This window comes from Camelina sativa, chromosome 11, assembly GCF_030686135.1.
Source record: "Camelina sativa cultivar CO46 ecotype springtype chromosome 11, ASM3068613v1".
Taxonomy (NCBI): Eukaryota; Viridiplantae; Streptophyta; class Magnoliopsida; order Brassicales; family Brassicaceae; genus Camelina; species Camelina sativa.
The window spans coordinates 30,515,036-30,531,612 of NC_141890.1; the positions used below are offsets into that span (position 1 = coordinate 30,515,036).

Here is a 16,577-nt window from a genome sequence, read left to right on the forward strand (position 1 = left end):
TTACTTTTTGGAGAAGGAAGCAAAGATAGAAGTAAAAAAAAATAGGTCAAGGTAACAAATATATATGGGGAGACCAGCGCGTCGACCGAGGTAAAAAGGAAAACCCTAATTTTTAAGCTTCCTCCACTTCTCGCACCTCGAGAAACGTGCAGAACACGCAAAACCCTCATTTAAAACCCGAGAGACCTAGAAAAACGTGCACAATGCACTATTCATCCCGGAATCTCCCGGATGCTTCGAAAAACGTACACAATGCACTATTCATCCCGGAATCTCCCGGATGCCTCGAAAAAAGTGCGCAATGCACTATTCATCCTGGAATCTCCCGGATGCCTCGAAAAACGTGTGCAATGCGCTATTCATCCAGGAACCTTCCGGGAGGCCTTCAAGCTCTTAAAAATCTTTTGTTCCTTCTGCAGGACGGACCTAGAGACACATAACTGTACCCGACGGGCTCAAGCAAGCCATCGCACATCAGACTAGGGGGGACCATTGTTGGATATGGGTTTTGCCCCCAACATTTATAGAAGCCCAAACAGAAGATCCTATGAAGTTTTGGGCCTGAGGTCTTGGATTTGGCCCATCTGGCCGCAGGGGTAAAATCGTAATTTTACAGAGGGACAGAAGAAACCCTAGGACAATGGTCCACTATAAATACCAGAGGTCGTTGTCAGAGAAAGAGATCCATTTTTTGGGCAATTAGAGAGAGAAGAGCAATTATTTTCGTATTAACTGCGCTTGGCTCCTTGATTGTCATTTTCCGTAAACTCTCACTTCAATTCAACGTTAATAAAATGACCAGCTCCGATTTATTCCCATTAAGATTCGTATTATTAATATTGTCAGTTTCGTACATCAACATCGAGAAGCCATGGATATGCAGCAGAGTGAAATGGAGAAATTGATGTTCTTCGAACATGCTCGCTAAGTATCAGAAGCAACCTACACCAAAAGCCCCTTACGATGTTAGTTGTTTCTTTTTCTGGCTGGGTTCATTCATTTCGTGTTTTGATTTCATGGCGGAAATCGAATTGAGGATTTTTGTAGAACTTATCGGAAATAGTAGGCTTTGATGATAATTTTAGATTCGTTTGATTGAATCTGTCAGGGAATGTGAACTCTTTATGTTAAACTTTCATAATTTTAGATATTTGTTACTGAAATCAGTAATTAATAGAAGATATGATTTTGCCTAGGTGCACTTTGGAGGAGGAGATTGTAAGTGTGAGAACTTATGATCTAAATAATGAAAATATTGATTTCTTTAAACTCTGTTTTAATTGATAGAAAATCTGTTTACAAGTTAGTTCTAAACAATTTTCTAACCTCTCAAAACTCTCTTAAAAAAACCTCTTACTCTCTCTAAGATTTTAGCTCTTTTTCTTAAAGACTAAAACTTAATAGCTAGGTTAACTTTCTCTTGTTTGTGCTGAAACTCAACTTTGCTTTAGCATCCTTATTTATAGATCTAGGTATTAGCTATTTAATTAGCAAACTACCTAATCTAATCCTAATAGGAATTGGACAATTTCCTTTTTCTTTATGTTTTAGGAAATTTCCCACTTTCTTCATGTTTACATTCCAATTGTAAACATGAAGCTCTTCAATCTTCTAGAAGCTTCTCGTGCCTTCTAAATGTGTATGAGTCTTGATAATAGCCGTCATAGATCACTCGAAACTCTGTTTTCGTATTAAAGTCATGTCCTTCTGGAGTAGTTCAAACACTTGTTCAAATGTTGCATCTTCAATCTCCCCTTTTTTTAACTTTGTGCTTCTCAAGCAGAAGAATTTTTGGCTTAGATATAAAACAAACATCTTTAAACCATAGTCAACTGTTCATATCATAAACCAAAAACGATCATCAAGCCATAGTTAAACATCCAAACACAATGAACTAAAATGATCACTAAAAATCTTCCAAAGTTTTAATGAAAACACAAAGCTCCCCCAGAATCTCAGACCAGCTAGACTCCCCCAGAATCTCAGACCAACTTCTTCTCCTTCTCCCCCTGCTTGAGAAAACAACAGTTAAAAACAACTCAAATCATCTTGGAAAGTGGATGATTCTGTATGAGCCTCTGAACTACTTCAGTAAGTCTCTGTAGAGCTTGTGTTGTGTCCACCAAAGCTGCATATGAACTCTCCTCATTTTTTTGATCAACCTGTGGCATACGAATGCTACCCAACTGAATTACCTCAGAAGTTGAAGAAGATCCCTCATCCATTTGTCTTCAAACTGGTGTGGGGTCTTCATTCACAGGAAGCAAATTGTGTTTAACCGCATAAGCTCGCCTAGTCCTAACATCATTAGTATAAAACTCAGCAGCTACTTCTTCTTCTGCATCTGACCATTCAAGCGGACCTTCTTGAACCTTAAGTGTTTCGAAAATGGTTCTAGGAAACATTACGCACCGAGTAGTATCAATCCAACTCATATCCATAATCTGATCATAAATTAGTTGTCGTAGATCAAACCGAATTCCTTGAACAAGCTTATACACAACTCGAGCACGATCGATTGAAATATGATCCCTATGAACCGAAGGAACCCAATTATAACTCGCCAACATGAAAAGAGCTGCAACTTGTCCCGGTAGATCCCTAACCTTCAATTGATTCCAAGACAACTTGTCGCGACCACTCAGAACTTCTGCAAGTTCATTTTTACTCAGCCTATCTACAGTTGCATCTGCTTGCTTCTCTTCTTGAGACAATGATTCAAGATTAAGTGCCTCATTGATAGCGCTAGGAGAAAACTCATACCAGTGACCTCTAACAAACACTTGAATTCCATTCCTAGTTTTTTCCTTTGGCAGATTCGCATAAAACTCACAAACCACCTCTTTGACATACACAGGCAAATCTTGTACCGAAAAATGCAACCCTAGATACATAATCTTATCAAGAATCCCAAAGTCAACTGGTTGAGAAAAATCTAGTTGTCTTTCTTTTGTAACCTTCCAAGAAAAAATATTTGCATACCTTGCTTGAGCTGCTTTGCACACAAAAACATTAGACCTAAACTTCCCCTGTGCACGAACACTCTTAGCACTAATAGTTGCAGATTTAGACCGCACGGCAATGGAAGAAGACCCTTGCTTCATCTTCCTCTTTTTAACCGTGTGACGCTCAGTCTGCTCTTGCACCAAGACTTCCTCAACCCAAAAACCCTCAAAATTCGAATCAACTCATTTGCCCTTATCTCGAACCTCTTCTTCCACATTGTCAGATGCGATTTCATCATTACAAGCTGATTCTGATTTGTCTTCTGCGGAATCTTCAACTCCTACTGAATTGGTTTGAACATCACCCCTCCCCCCCGATTTATCAAGAGCTGATCGATCATCATCACTGCTTGATTCGTCGATCAGATGAGGTCGTTGAGAATCACCATCTTGATTCACCTTCGATCTCCTTCCTCCTCTTACCAAACCTTGTCGAGTCGCTCTCACCATCTCTGTTTTTTTTTAATCCGTCGATACAACCGAAGACAACACCTAACATACCTTAACCTAAAAATTAAAATCCAACCAAAACCGCAAATAACCCGGTTTAAATAACACACTTAATTAAACAATCTCAAACCCAGAATCTTCCTTACACTTCGTTCTTGACCAGCATCAACTCAGAATCACATTTCACACACCCCAATTGAATTCCTCAATGTTGTGAATCGATTAGAATCCAAAGCCTTTGTGAATATATCTGCTAGCTGATCTTCAGTATCAACATGATCAATCTGAACTTGCTTTCTCTCAACCAGTTCTCTGATAAAGTGATGTCTTACATCAATGTGTTTGGTTCTTGAGTGTTGAACTGGATTCTTAGAAATATCAATTGCACTTTTGTTATCACAATACACCTGTAAAACTCCTGAATCCATACCATAATCTGCTGACATCTGCTTCATCCATAACAATTGAGTACAACAACTTCTCATTGCTATATATTCTGATTCATTTGTAGACATAGAAACTGAATTTTGTTTCTTGCTTAACCATGCAATGAGATTATTCCCCAGAAAGAAACATCCTCCACTAGTATTTTTCCGATCTGTCACACTCCCTGCATAATCTACATCACAATATCCAACTAAACCTTGATTTGAGTCTTTAGAATACCAAATTCCAAAATCAACAGTCCCTTTTACATACTTAATGATCCGTTTGACTGCTTCTAGGTGTGATTGTTTTGGATTCGATTGATATCTTGCACATATTCCAACACTGAAACTCAAATCAAGTCTACTAGCAGTGAGATACAACAAACTTCCAATCATTCCCCTGTACTGCTTGACATCCACTTCCTTTCCATCAATGTCTTTTGACAATTTCAGAGATGTGCTCATAGGTATCTTGGCTAAAGTCTGATATTGATTCGTGTTCTTCCATCCTTAGATTTTCGAATCGTGAAGCCAACATGTCTTTTCTTGAGCTTTGCACTTTTGCGGTTCCTTCATACTGGATTTGCAGAATATCCCAAGCTTCCTTAGCAGTTTCACACCCCTGAATTAGATCGAACTGCTTCCTTCCTACACTGCAATGAATAACACTCAATGCTCTTGAATTGTACTTGGATTTCTTATGTTCTTCATCAGTCCAGTCGGCTTCGGGTTTGGGAATTCGCTTGCCTGACTCGTCCTTGATCGTCGGTTCCTCCCACTTTTCTAGAACAGTCTTCCAAGCAAGACGATCAATACCTCCTATGATAGATTTGATTCTTGATTTCCAAAACCCATAGTTTCCATCATCCAAGAAAACTTTGTTATTGTTGATCAGATCTCCGTAGCTCTCCATCTTGTCCGCAGAATCTCACCTGTAGTAATCCGAACAAGTGTTGCTCTGATACCAATTGTAAGTGTGAGAACTTATGATCTGAATAATGAAAATATTGATTTCTTTAAACTCTCTTTTGATTGATAGAAAATATGTTTACAAGTTTGTTCTAAACAATTTTCTAACCTCTCAAAACTCTCTTAAAGAAACCTCTTGCTCTCTCTAAGTTTTTAGCTCTTTTTTCTTAAAGACTAAAACTTAATAGCTAGGTTAACTTTCTCTTGTTTGTGCTGAAACTCAACCTTGCTTTAGCATCCCTATTTATAGATCTAGGTATTAGCTATTTAATTAGCAAACTACCTAATCTAATCCTAATAGGAATTGGACAATTTCTTTTTTCTTTATGTTTTAGGAAATTTCCCACTTTCTTCATGTTTACATTCCAATTGTAAACATGAAGCTATTCAATCTTTTAGAAGCTTCTCGTGCCTTCTAAATCTGTATGAGTCTTGATAATAGCCGTCATAGATCACTCGATACTCTGCTTTCGTATTAAAGTCATGTCCTTCTGGAGTAGTTCAAACACTTGTTCAAATGCTGCATCTTCAGAGATTTGTCGTGTCATGTCGGCTGAGAAAGGAGCATCTTATAAAAGGATAATAATGTAAAAGAGGTACTTGATCTGATTTGGGGATAGAAAAGTTATAATCTAATCTACTCTTGAGTGAAATGAGCATTTTGATATGTACACATGGGAATATGGAATGGTTTGTGAAGATGTTTTTGAATTCTATAAGGAGTTGAAGACAGTGAAATTTGCGTAGATTTGTGAAGATGTTTTTGAATTCTTGTCTAATTAGTTTTTTTTGGAATGACAAAAGTTTATCCCTTGGATTGGTCTCACTTTTATCTTAGAAAATTGGTTTATCTTAAAATATTTAGAAAATTGGTTTTTATCTTTATCTCCGGATTTTTAATAAAATCGCAATCAGTGGAAGTTTCAACTTATTCTTGTTAACACACAGAAGCTGATGCTAATTAGGCAAGCTTTACAAAATAGATTACAGAAAGCATAAAGTCAGTGGTCGTCGACGACTTTGCTGGGGACACATGTTTGTAACTTTGTATTTTTCTGTAGAAACTTCTTTGTTGTTTCTCTTACACGTTCGACCTTTTATAGTGAAAGTGGGAAATATGTTTGTTTTTACTCTGTACAAAAATTCATTTTTTCCCTTAATATATAGACTCCATTGTGATACCTTCTTTCTTCCAATCTCACTTTTACTTTAATTCTCATGGCTGGTTCTTCAGTTTCTTTACCGTTTGACTTGAAGAGATACCATGTCTTTTCGAGTTTCCACGGCCCAGACGTCCGTGCTGGATTTCTCAGTCATTTACACAGTCACTTCGAAAGCAAAGGGATCACTACGTTCAAGGATCAAGAGATCGAGAGAGGCCATACGATCGGACCTGAGCTCGTCCATGCGATTAGTGAATCTAGAGTCTCGATTGTGGTGCTCTCGGAGAAGTACGCTTCTTCTGGCTGGTGTTTAGATGAGTTGGTGGAAATCTTGAAGTGCAAAGAAGCTTCGGGGCAGGCTGTGTTGACTATTTTTTTTAAAGTTCATCCATCTGATGTACGGAAACAGTCAGGAGACTTTGGAAGTACTTTCAAGAAAACATGTCAAGGGAAAACCGAGGAAGTGAAGACGAGATGGGGCAAAGCTTTGACTGATGTAGCAGCCATAGCTGGAGAACACTCTCTAAACTGGTTTGTCGTTGTTTCTTTTTGCTCAATTAATGATTAGAATGTTTTATTTTTCTTAATTGATGCTTCAACGGGTGAAGTTTTATCATTTAAATAGACTCACCAACATGACTTTGTTTGCTTTTTTTAGGGCTAACGAAGCAGAGATGATCCAAAAGATTGCTACAGATGTTTTCAAGAAACTGAACGTTACTCCGTCGAGGGATTTTGAGGGAATGGTCGGTCTTGAAGCTCATCTGACGAAACTGGACTCTTTGTTATGCCTCGAGTCTGATGATGTGAAGATGATTGGCATTTGGGGTCCTTCGGGAATTGGTAAGACAACCATTGCTAGAGCTTTATTTAACCAACTCTCTACTGGTTTCCGGCGAAGCTGTTTTATGGGGAACATTGATGTTAATGACTATGATTCGAAGTTGTGTTTGCAAAACAAGCTTCTGTCTGAAATTTTGAACCAAAAGGATATGAAGATACATCATCTAGGCGCAATAAAAGAATGGCTACATAACCAGAGAGTGCTTATTGTTCTTGATGATGTGGATGATCTAGAGCAACTAGAGGTATTAGCTAAAGAAAGTTCTTGGTTCGGTCCTGGAAGTCGGATTATCATTACCTTAAAAGATAAAAGTATTTTGAAGGCACATGGGATCAACGATATCTACCATGTAGATTATCCATGTGGACGGGAAGCTCTTGAGATCTTATGTCTATCTGCTTTCAAACAAAATTCTCCACTAGATGGTTTCGAAGAGCTTGCAAGAAAAGTAGTAGAGCTTTGTGGTAATCTTCCATTAGCCCTTCGTGTTGTTGGTTCTTCTTTTTATGGGGAGAGCGGGGATGAGTGGCGGAGTCGATTATATGGGATTGAAACTAATTTTGATAGAAAAATTGAGAATGTCTTGAGAGTGGGATATGACAAATTGCCGGAGCGACATCAATCTTTGTTTCTTCATATTGCATGCTTTTTCAACCATAAAAGTCATGTTGATTATGTGACAAGCATGCTCGCTGACAGTACTTTGGATGTCGAAAATGGGTTGAAGACCTTAGCCGCTAGATCTCTTGTGTCTACTAATGGGTAAATAACGATGCATTGTCTACTACAACAATTGGGTAGAGAAATTGTTGTTCAACAGGGCGAACCGGGGAAACGTCAGTTTTTAGTAGAGGCCAAAGAGATTCGTGATGTGTTGGCAAATGAAACAGTAAGTTCTTATCTATATATATACCCTGGATAGTGCCTTCTTCTGTTTGTGATAACAGTTTCATCAGTCTTCTTTTGCAATATTTGGTAGGGTACTGAATCCGTCATAGGTATATCATTTGATATTTCCAAGATCGAGACGTCATCTATAAGCAAGCGAGCCTTTAATAGGATGCGTAATCTCAAGTTCTTAAATTTCTATAATGGAAGTGTTAGCTTGTTAGAGGATATGGAATATCTACCTCGTCTAAGGTTACTACGTTGGGGTTCATACCCGAGAAAAAGTCTTCCTCTGACATTTCAGCCAGAATGTCTCATCGAATTGAATATGGGATCCAGCAAGTTGGAGAAGCTATGGGGAGGAATCCAGGTTGGTATTTGATATTGTGAATACGTTTGTTTACTAGTGATTGAACCTAAGTATGATATTCCTTATTTGTTGTGTTTGACATGCAGCCCCTTACAAATCTGAAGAAAATAAATTTGGGATATTCCTCTAATTTGAAAGAAATCCCAAATCTTTCGAACGCTACTAACCTCAAGACGTTGACACTTGCCGGTTGTGAGAGTTTGGTGGAGATTCCATTCTCTATTTCTTATCTACAGAAACTGGAATTGCTGGATGCGTCATGTTGCATTAAGCTACAAGTTATTCCCACCAACATCAACCTAGCATCTCTTGAGGAGGTCAGAATGAATAAGTGCTCACGACTGAGAAGTTTTCCAGATATTTCGAGTAACATCAAGCGTCTCTATGTAGCAGGCACAATGATTAAAGAATTTCCTGCGTCCATTGTTGGACACTGGTCACGTCTTGATCTTCTTCAGATAGGCAGCAGAAGCCTCAAGAGATTAACACATGTCCCAGAGAGTGTAACACAGTTAGACCTACACAACAGTGATATAAAGATGATTCCAGATTGCGTCATAGGTCTCCCGCATCTAGTATCTCTTCTGGTCGAAAACTGCTCAAAACTGGTGTCAATTCAGGGTCATTCCCCTTCGCTGGTGACCCTATTTGCAGACCACTGTATATCACTCAAGAGCGTATGCTGCACTTTCCACGGACCAATCTCGAAATTGATGTTCTACAACTGTCTGAAACTGGATAAAGAATCAAAAAGAGGAATCATACAACAATCGGGTAACAAGTCTATATGCTTGCCAGGTAAAGAAATCCCTGCGGAGTTCACTCACCAAACTACAGGGCACTCCATAACCATCTCTCTGGCACCAGGTTGTGAGGAGGCTTTTTCTGCGTTCTCAAGATTTAAGGCTTGCCTTCTGCTTTCGCCAATCAAGAATTTCGCATTTAATAAGATACGTTGTTTTATAAGAAGCAAAGGTGTCAAAATTAACTGCACTACAGAATCCATATATCCGTTTGTGTCTGGTGGATCTCTATCAGAACATCTGTTTATGTTTTGTGGTGACGTATTTCCTGAAGAAAACAGATGCCTTATGGACGTGACTCCGAAAGAGATTCTGTTTGATTTCAGCTCCAGTGATGTCGAGATTATGGAATGTGGTGTGAAGATCTTTTTGAGTAGTGGCATCGAAGTGGGCTACTCTGAAACTATAGGCAACAGAAACCACCACATGGATGGAGAACCAGAAGCGTTTCAGGTACCTCAAGATGAAAACATCAAAGACAGTAAACATACAGATCACTGGAGTTGGCTTAAGAAGCTTCTTCCGGAGAAAATGAAGATGAATGATGATAATAAGACAGAGCTTAGTTTGAGACCAGTCTCAGGATCCGGTGATGATACCCTCGAGACCATTTTCAAGGGAATCTTCATGAGGTACAATGAGCCAGAAGCTGTTCAGCTCACTACAGATGAAGACATCACAGATCTTTGGCGTTTGCTATGCATTGGTTCCCTTGTGGTATCTGTTTTTTTGCTTTTTTATTGCTGGTTTCTTCAGATGCAATGATTTGTGGTTTGGTGTTATTTAATAAAAAAAGAGTTTAGTTTCCTTATACGATATTCGTTGGGCCGACTTTAGTAAGAAGCCCATAAGGCCCGTTAAACCATCTCTTGCTTTTCATTGGACGAGAAGAGTGAACCGACTTATGTATGAGATGACATGGCTCGCCTTCCTCAAAATTTCGTTGTGACGGAAGAAGAAGAAGAATCGAGAAGCCGCCATGGATATGCAGAGTGAAATGGATATGCAGGGTGAAATCGAGAGATTGGTGTTCTTTGAACATGCTCGAAAAGTTGCCGAAGCTACCTACATCAAAAACCCTTCAGATGCCGATGTTAGTCTTATTTTTCTTTTTCTTTCTGGGTTCATTCATGTGTGTGTGTGTGTGTTTTTTTTTTTTGATAATTTATGAGAAAATCGATGAAGAAATTGTGATTTCATTGCGTAATTCAAATTGGATTGTTTTTTTTTTTTGCTTAATAGAATTTGACGAGATGGGGAGGAGCTTTACTGGAAGTGGCACAGTTTCAACAAATCACAGAGTCAAAGCAAATGATTCTAGGTGACTTAAGAGTAGTCTTTATGGTCTGATAAGATGTACAACATTTTTAAACTATTGGAATCCGTAATTAGAAGATGGGATTTTTGTGTAGAGGCCATTTCGAAGCTGGAAGAGGCGTTGTTAATTGATCCAAAGAAGCATGATGCTCTATGGGTCATTGGTAATGCTCACGTTTCATATGGGTTTTTAACTCCTGATCAAACCGAGGCTATAGATCACTTTGAGAATGCTACTCAGTTCTTTCAACGAGCTCTGGAGGAGGTAATAATTTAGTCTCTTTCTTTCTTTCGTGATTGATTGTTATATGTTTTTTTTTGTGTGTGCTATTTTGTAATTTTGACATGTATTTTTTTGCAGCAACCGGGGAACGAATCCTATCAGAAATCCCTGGAGTTGGCTTCCAAGGTATACTTGTGGTCTTTTGTTTTATCTTTTGGTCCTGTGTGCAAGGAATTGAGGATATACATGTTGTCGAGGCTTCTCTAGTTTTCTTAGGAATAGGAACACTGCCTGGTGTGCTTTGGATCAGTGGGTATATATAGTGACTCTTTGAAAGAGAAAATTTATCTGCATCATATCTTTATGCTTAGAGATGAAGTTTTTTTTAGTGTAGAAAATCACATTGTACAGTGAAGCTGTGGTTATGAATCTTTGGTTTTTGTTCGTTAGACCAATTCTCCTTCCCTCTGTGTGAAAACTGCAGGCTCCAGTACTACATGCAGAGGTTCACAAACATGGTTTAGGCCCACAACCATTGGGCGGTGTCGGTGGACCATCATCATCTAACAATGCCAAGGTTGTTTCTTTTATTCAACACTACACTACTAATTTGGTTTGATGATAATTTAACATGTTTGTTCTTTCTTTCTCACAGACGATTTTCTCACAGACGATGAAGCAGAAAAAGAAGAGTGATTTCAAGTATGACGTGCTCGGATGGGTCATCTTAGCCGTTGGCGTTGTTGCGTGGTTTAGTTTTGCCAAATCTCAGATGCCGGTCCCAAGGCAGTAACACTCACCAAGAGCGTGTAAAGACTTATTCATTTTCAAGCTAAAGAGTTTTTCATTATTACAACTCAGAAAATGTAAAAGAATTCATATTCTCCTTTGGAAATTAACATACAAATCAGTGAAGAGCATAGTTACTTAACTCAGAATAGTACTTCTCATGAACTCATATTGTCCTGTGTCATTTATCACCATTTCTGTAAACTTGTAAAGGAAAACAGTAAACCTGGTTTATCTTTTGGTCTTGATTCAAGGAATTGAGATCTACAATTCTATGTTCACAGAGGCTCCTCAAGTTGCCCTACCAATAGTAGGAGAATAGTGCATCTGAATAAAGTTCTTTTGCCTATAGACTAGATGAAGTTTTAAGTCTAGAAAGAAAAAAACATTATACAGTTACAGTGAATGAATTTTTAGCTACTGTTCTTTAGACTAATTCTTCTTTATGTACTAAAGTGCAGGCTCTAGTACTACATACAGAGGTTCACAAACATGGTTTACGTCCAGAACTATCAACAACCTCAGAGACTATGAAGAAAAATAAAGCACTGATTCCATGTACTATCATCGACATCACAACAAATGGACTGGTATTAAGGCAGTAACACTCACCAAAAGAGAGTCTAAAATCAGAACTATATATTCATTTTCAAACAACACTCTGAACATATTCGAGATTATGGAATTAAGAGAATCAGAGAATGTGTATGAGAGCTAATATGTGTATCTCTCTACATTATTGTTGAATTAAATTGTCTTGTAGAAATCAGTGAAGACCATCATAGTCACCTAACTGAGAAGAGTACTCTTCATGAACACCTTCTACTGCTTCTTCTTCTTCTCCATCGTTAGGCACTGAGATAGACTCTCCCAAACCAACCTGTTTCTCTTTCGGTTCGATCATCTGATTAAAGCCATGAACAGCAATGCAATCGTTGACAAACATATCTGGATAGATGAGTGGGACTCCATTGAGAAGAAGTATATCACCAGACCAAGAAACCTCAATTTCATACCCTTTGAGAACAGTTTGCAGAATCGATCCTTCCCAAGCAAGTTTCTGAAGATCTTTCCAAGAGACAAGTCGATTGATCACATGTCCTCTGAAGATAGTAGCGTAATCGGAGAACTTGGTGGTTGGATTTGGAATCGCTTCGTCGACTGGAGCAAAGACTGTGATCATATTCGTGTCGTTGTTTCCTGAAGTTTCCAATTGCAGAGCGAGAAACGTGGCCATGATCACGAAGCCTCTCGACATTAACAATCTTGAAGCCGATTCAAAGATGTTGAAGCATTTCACTACTGGTTTAGATCTATTAGGAGGACTTGGAGCAGTACGAGTCGCTGAACTAGGGATTGGGATCGAACCAGTAGATGATGAGGTAGGGTTTGGGGTTGAAGAAGACGATGATGAATCGTCGGAGATCTTCGTCGGGGATGTGAAAAACTCGTCGGATCCGTAAATCACGATGTAACCGTCGTCAAAAACAGGGGAGTCTTGGACCACGGCGCCGTTGATCGAAGCTTTACCACCTCCGAATCGTGAAGAGTTGCTGACGACGAGAGATGAGTTAGATCTGAGAGTAGGGATTTTGGCGCCGTTCGGGAGGTTTCTAAGGGATTCACCGGAGAGTCTCGTCGGAGAGAGCTGGTACTTGATATCGAGAAGCGAAGGTTGACCGGATCTGGTGAAAGCTTGATCAGAAGGTGCGAAGATGGTGAGTTCTTGCCAGTCGTCGAGGTTTAGATCTTGGCTCGCGAGCTTTAGAGTGAGTCCCATGGAGAAGTAGCTTGAATCGGAGAGGACTTCCACGGCGGATGAAACAGATGTCAGAGAAGGTGCGACGAGATTGAGATCGAGAACGAAAAATAGGAGGAAGAAGGTAGTTAGAAGATTTGACGCCATTGATGCGTTCTTGGAGCTTTCTCTTTTGGTTTCTCGATGAGAAAAGCCGTTGCAAGGGAAGTTACACTTGTTTTTAGTCCATCCTATTAAAGAGCGGGAAACAGAGTTTACTGGGCTTTTTTGGGGGCAATTCTGGGCTTTTATTAGGCCCATTTGTTTTTTACTGTTGAAACTTTATTTAAGTTATTCAAAAAAAATTATTTTTATTGATTAAATTCTGTAAAAGAAATGGAATCCAACCTCAATCTTTTTCTTACAAATCACCAAATTTTTATCATAATTATCGTAATCACATATATATTTACAATCATACACAAAAAAATACATTGGATGCAAGAAGAACCGATCCTAACAACAAATTGATTATATGTCCTCCAATCCAATATCCACATATATGAGAGATGCTCAAATGCTGTACAAAGAACTAAAACAATAGATTGTATAGTTTACTTGTAAAAATGTATCATTCATATTTGATAGAAAATGATTCAATTGTCAACTATTCCTATCAGAAAAAGGATTGACTGCAGATTCGATACAAAGCTTATCATCATGGTCAAATAAGAATTAACCAAACTAAATATTTCAAAATGAGCTACTATAAAGTACCAAAGCTAAGTAGGTAAAATATGGTCTTCCAACGTGTACTCTTTTATGAAAAAAGTAATCAAGCCTTCTACAACTTGCTATATAATCATGTTTTGATAAATATGTTTGACGACCACTTATTTGGCATTATGGTAGAAGTGTAACACTTATCCTTTTTTACCTAAAATAGTAATACCGTATCTTTTTTGACATACAACATCCACTTCTACGGATATAAATATAATATATCTATCTTTACAGCTATCATAACTGTTTAATACTTTTACACACTAATATTGTTTCACTATCTATCAATATGCAATCAAGCATAACAACAATACATTTTATATTTTTTTTGCATAGGTTAGATGGCCAAAATAAATTTATGGATTTTTTTTCATTTTTTGAAACAAATTAATGCAGCACAAATCGGATGTTCCATCGTCAAACGTTCAAAATTTTATGTAAACTTATGTACTTAAAAATAAACATAAGTGATACAAAACATAATTACAACATTCAAACTTCTCAATCATGTTTGGTTTTGCTACGGGGATCCTGTATTTTATTTAGCCAATTATTGTTAGACTGTATATTCATAACCTTGCGTAAGGGGACTAATATTAATCTCGAGCACATATGAAAGTTTTAATATAATAGTTATGATTTTCTTTGGTATCTAGTAGTCTTTTTTATTTACAAAAATTTTAATTTCTTAAACCACTGAAAATCCAAAAAAAAAAATATTTCATTGAATTTTATACATTTTTGAAATAGAAATCGAAACAAAAAGTGTAAATAATTATTTAATTAATATTTTAGAATGTAGTCAATCAAATAACGAAAGAAAAAAAAATGAAAATATGTGCAGACAGAATAAAAAAAGGGAAACCATCAAAACAAATGAAAACCAAAATGAAATTGAAGGTATTGAACTCATCATCTACCGGGGCACCAATAGCCATCTGACGTAACAAATTGAAGGTATTGAACTCATCATATACAAATTGTTTGAAGATCGAACTTGAGCGTTAATGAATAAATTGCAAGTTTGAAGAATTGTATACAACAAGTTGATATGGCCGAGTTGGTCTAAGGCGCCAGATTAAGGTTCTGGTCCGAAAGGGCGTGGGTTCAAATCCCACTGTCAACATTCTCCTTTTGTACTCGCCTTATCGTCTCGAGTTAAACATACATAATATGATGACGTGGCATTATAATGGTCACTAATAGAGAGAGTGAGACGAAACGATAAGGTAAAGAGAAGAACTTATTCACTCACTCTTCTTCTTCAACCTCTCTCACAAAAAAAAAAAACCTAATTTTAAAAACCCCACAGAGAGTTCTCTGTTAGGTTTTATTGTTGTAGCAATGGCGATGGCAACATCGATGAGTGTGAATCTGATTGGTGCTTTTAAAGGCTTGTCACTCTCTTCAACCTCGTCGTTCCTCAGAGGCGATTTGAGTTTATGCCCTAAAACAACCTTCACCGTGACTCTCCCAATGCAAAACCTCCAAGCTCCGATTCCATTGACGATTGAGTCTGCGCATAAGAAAGGAGCTGGTAGTACTAAGAACGGTCGTGATTCTCCTGGTCAAAGACTTGGTGTCAAGATCTATGGTGACCAAGTCGCTAAACCTGGCGCCATCATTGTCCGTCAACGTGGCACTAAGGTAACAACACTTACGAACACGAAACTGACGAAGTTTAGAACCTCTAGTTTCTAATTTCACCGTAACTCTGCTTTCAAGCTCTGGTTTCAGATTTTTAATTCTCGATTTTTTTTTCTGGGTTTTTGCTTGTGTTGAGGATGGAATTGCTTCGTTTGAGGAGATTGATTACGTGAAATGATGTTCCAAAATTCAAAATTCTCAGAATTTAGAAGAAGCTCTTGACCTCTTATTTCAGATTCTATTACTTGTTTGGTATGCTTATGTTGTTATAGGATGAAACAATTTTGATTGAGAAGATTGATTCATGAATGATGGTTTTAGAAGCTCTGTAGCTCTTATCCAGGTTCTGCTTGTCTTCAGGATGGAAACAATTTGTTTGAGAAGATTGATTTATGAATGATGTTCTTGTTTTAGATTACATTCTCTGTTTAGTTGTAGTAGGTAGGTTATGTTTGTGTCTAGGATGATAACTTTATTTTGTTTGAGAAGATTGATTCATGGATGATGGTTTTTGCAGTTTCATGCTGGGAAAAACGTTGGTATTGGTAAAGATCATACCATCTTCTCTTTAATCGATGGATTAGTGAAGTTTGAGAAGTTTGGTCCTGACAGGAAGAAGGTAAATCAGTTGTGATGATCATAACGATTAAGATCTATAAGCTTTCTCTATTCTTCTTGGAATCTAAAGGAAATGTTAATTGCATGCAGATAAGTGTGTACCCACGAGAAATTGTGCCAGAGAATCCCAACAGCTACAGAGCACGAAAGAGGGAGAATTTTAGGTTGCAGAGGGAGAAGAAGAAGGCAAGACGTGAGAACTACACTTACACAATTCCTACTCCTCAACTTGTCCTTGCATCTGCAGCTATCGATGATGCAGAAGCCAACCCCGAGTGCTAGTAAACGAATGTGAAGTTTTTTCCTTTTGTCTCTTTTTATTTAGTCTTGGTTCATGAAAATATTCCTTTTGCTAATGTCAGAAGAAGCTTGAGTTTCAAGAGTCATTTGTATGTTTCCAATCTACCTCTCTTTTGTCAAGTTGAGTCCAAGGCTCTGCGGATTTTTTACCCAACCGAGTTACAGAGTGTATTCAAATGGGTTATTATTGTTTTTTATTAGCCAAACGAAACTGATATAAAACAGTTCAGGTTTTAGTTTAG

General features: G+C 37.9%; 4 protein-coding genes, 1 non-coding gene and 2 pseudogenes across 8 annotated transcripts; 5 read left to right on the forward strand and 2 right to left on the reverse strand.

The window, feature by feature from the left end:
* Window positions 1-3,631: 3,631 nt before the first annotated feature.
* Window positions 3,632-4,279, reverse strand: LOC147934629 (secreted RxLR effector protein 161 pseudogene; annotated as a pseudogene).
* A 1,724-nt stretch (window positions 4,280-6,003) lies between these two features.
* LOC104728432 (disease resistance protein RML1A) lies at window positions 6,004-9,731 on the forward strand. Of its 3 annotated transcripts, XM_087473665.1 has the most exons (4): window positions 6,004-6,546; window positions 6,674-7,748; window positions 7,839-8,117; window positions 8,204-9,731. In XM_087473665.1, the coding sequence occupies exons 2-4, from the start codon at window positions 7,632-7,634 to the stop codon at window positions 9,683-9,685; spliced, it is 1,878 nt and encodes a 625-aa protein (XP_087329791.1). In that variant the 5' UTR covers window positions 6,004-6,546; window positions 6,674-7,631; the 3' UTR covers window positions 9,686-9,731. The 3 variants fall into 3 exon arrangements, with proteins under 3 accessions (XP_087329791.1, XP_019088660.1, XP_087329792.1); XM_019233115.2 differs by lacking the exon at window positions 6,004-6,546 and having other exon boundaries at window positions 6,655-7,748; XM_087473666.1 differs by lacking the exons at window positions 6,004-6,546; window positions 6,674-7,748; window positions 7,839-8,117 and having other exon boundaries at window positions 8,335-8,434; window positions 8,511-9,731.
* Window positions 6,071-7,625, forward strand: LOC104724463 (disease resistance protein RML1A). Its single transcript, XM_010442953.2, has 2 exons — window positions 6,071-6,546; window positions 6,674-7,625. The coding sequence occupies exons 1-2, from the start codon at window positions 6,071-6,073 to the stop codon at window positions 7,623-7,625; spliced, it is 1,428 nt and encodes a 475-aa protein (XP_010441255.2).
* LOC104724464 (mitochondrial import receptor subunit TOM20-4) lies at window positions 8,822-11,391 on the forward strand. Its single transcript, XM_019233116.2, has 6 exons — window positions 8,822-10,013; window positions 10,163-10,241; window positions 10,333-10,502; window positions 10,599-10,646; window positions 10,945-11,037; window positions 11,116-11,391. Exons 1-6 carry the CDS (start codon window positions 9,900-9,902, stop codon window positions 11,251-11,253), a joined length of 642 nt encoding a protein of 213 aa, XP_019088661.2. The 5' UTR covers window positions 8,822-9,899; the 3' UTR covers window positions 11,254-11,391.
* A 451-nt stretch (window positions 11,392-11,842) lies between these two features.
* On the reverse strand, window positions 11,843-13,219 carry LOC104728433 (putative fasciclin-like arabinogalactan protein 20 pseudogene; annotated as a pseudogene). The gene has a single exon (XR_015573024.1). The product of XR_015573024.1 is annotated as a putative fasciclin-like arabinogalactan protein 20 pseudogene (transcript).
* Window positions 13,220-14,636: 1,417 nt separating this feature from the next.
* LOC104724465 (large ribosomal subunit protein bL27c) lies at window positions 14,637-16,576 on the forward strand. The gene is made up of 3 exons (XM_010442955.2): window positions 14,637-15,417; window positions 15,935-16,036; window positions 16,126-16,576. Exons 1-3 carry the CDS (start codon window positions 15,115-15,117, stop codon window positions 16,315-16,317), a joined length of 597 nt encoding a protein of 198 aa, XP_010441257.1. The 5' UTR covers window positions 14,637-15,114; the 3' UTR covers window positions 16,318-16,576.
* Window positions 14,816-14,896, forward strand: TRNAL-AAG (transfer RNA leucine (anticodon AAG)). Its single transcript has one exon. It is a non-coding gene; the product is annotated as a tRNA-Leu (tRNA).
* Window position 16,577: the final 1 nt, after the last annotated feature.

What these genes read in the sequence shown, in the direction of transcription:
- LOC104724463 (XM_010442953.2), top strand. Translation starts at nt 6,071, where the DNA reads ATGGCTGGTTCTTCAGTTTCTTTACCGTTTGACTTGAAGAGATACCAT. An exon ending in GGAGAACACTCTCTAAACTG is followed by an intron (nt 6,547 to 6,673) that starts GTTTGTCGTTGT and finishes TGCTTTTTTTAG; the next exon opens with GGCTAACGAAGCAGAGATGA.
- LOC104728432 (XM_087473665.1), top strand. Translation starts at nt 7,632, where the DNA reads ATGCATTGTCTACTACAACAATTGGGTAGAGAAATTGTTGTTCAACAG. An exon ending in ATGTGTTGGCAAATGAAACA is followed by an intron (nt 7,749 to 7,838) that starts GTAAGTTCTTAT and finishes AATATTTGGTAG; the next exon opens with GGTACTGAATCCGTCATAGG. An exon ending in AGCTATGGGGAGGAATCCAG is followed by an intron (nt 8,118 to 8,203) that starts GTTGGTATTTGA and finishes TTTGACATGCAG; the next exon opens with CCCCTTACAAATCTGAAGAA.
- LOC104724464 (XM_019233116.2), top strand. Translation starts at nt 9,900, where the DNA reads ATGGATATGCAGAGTGAAATGGATATGCAGGGTGAAATCGAGAGATTG. An exon ending in AAAACCCTTCAGATGCCGAT is followed by an intron (nt 10,014 to 10,162) that starts GTTAGTCTTATT and finishes TTTGCTTAATAG; the next exon opens with AATTTGACGAGATGGGGAGG. An exon ending in CATCATCTAACAATGCCAAG is followed by an intron (nt 11,038 to 11,115) that starts GTTGTTTCTTTT and finishes TCTTTCTCACAG; the next exon opens with ACGATTTTCTCACAGACGAT.
- LOC104724465 (XM_010442955.2), top strand. Translation starts at nt 15,115, where the DNA reads ATGGCGATGGCAACATCGATGAGTGTGAATCTGATTGGTGCTTTTAAA. An exon ending in TCCGTCAACGTGGCACTAAG is followed by an intron (nt 15,418 to 15,934) that starts GTAACAACACTT and finishes TGGTTTTTGCAG; the next exon opens with TTTCATGCTGGGAAAAACGT. An exon ending in TTGGTCCTGACAGGAAGAAG is followed by an intron (nt 16,037 to 16,125) that starts GTAAATCAGTTG and finishes AATTGCATGCAG; the next exon opens with ATAAGTGTGTACCCACGAGA.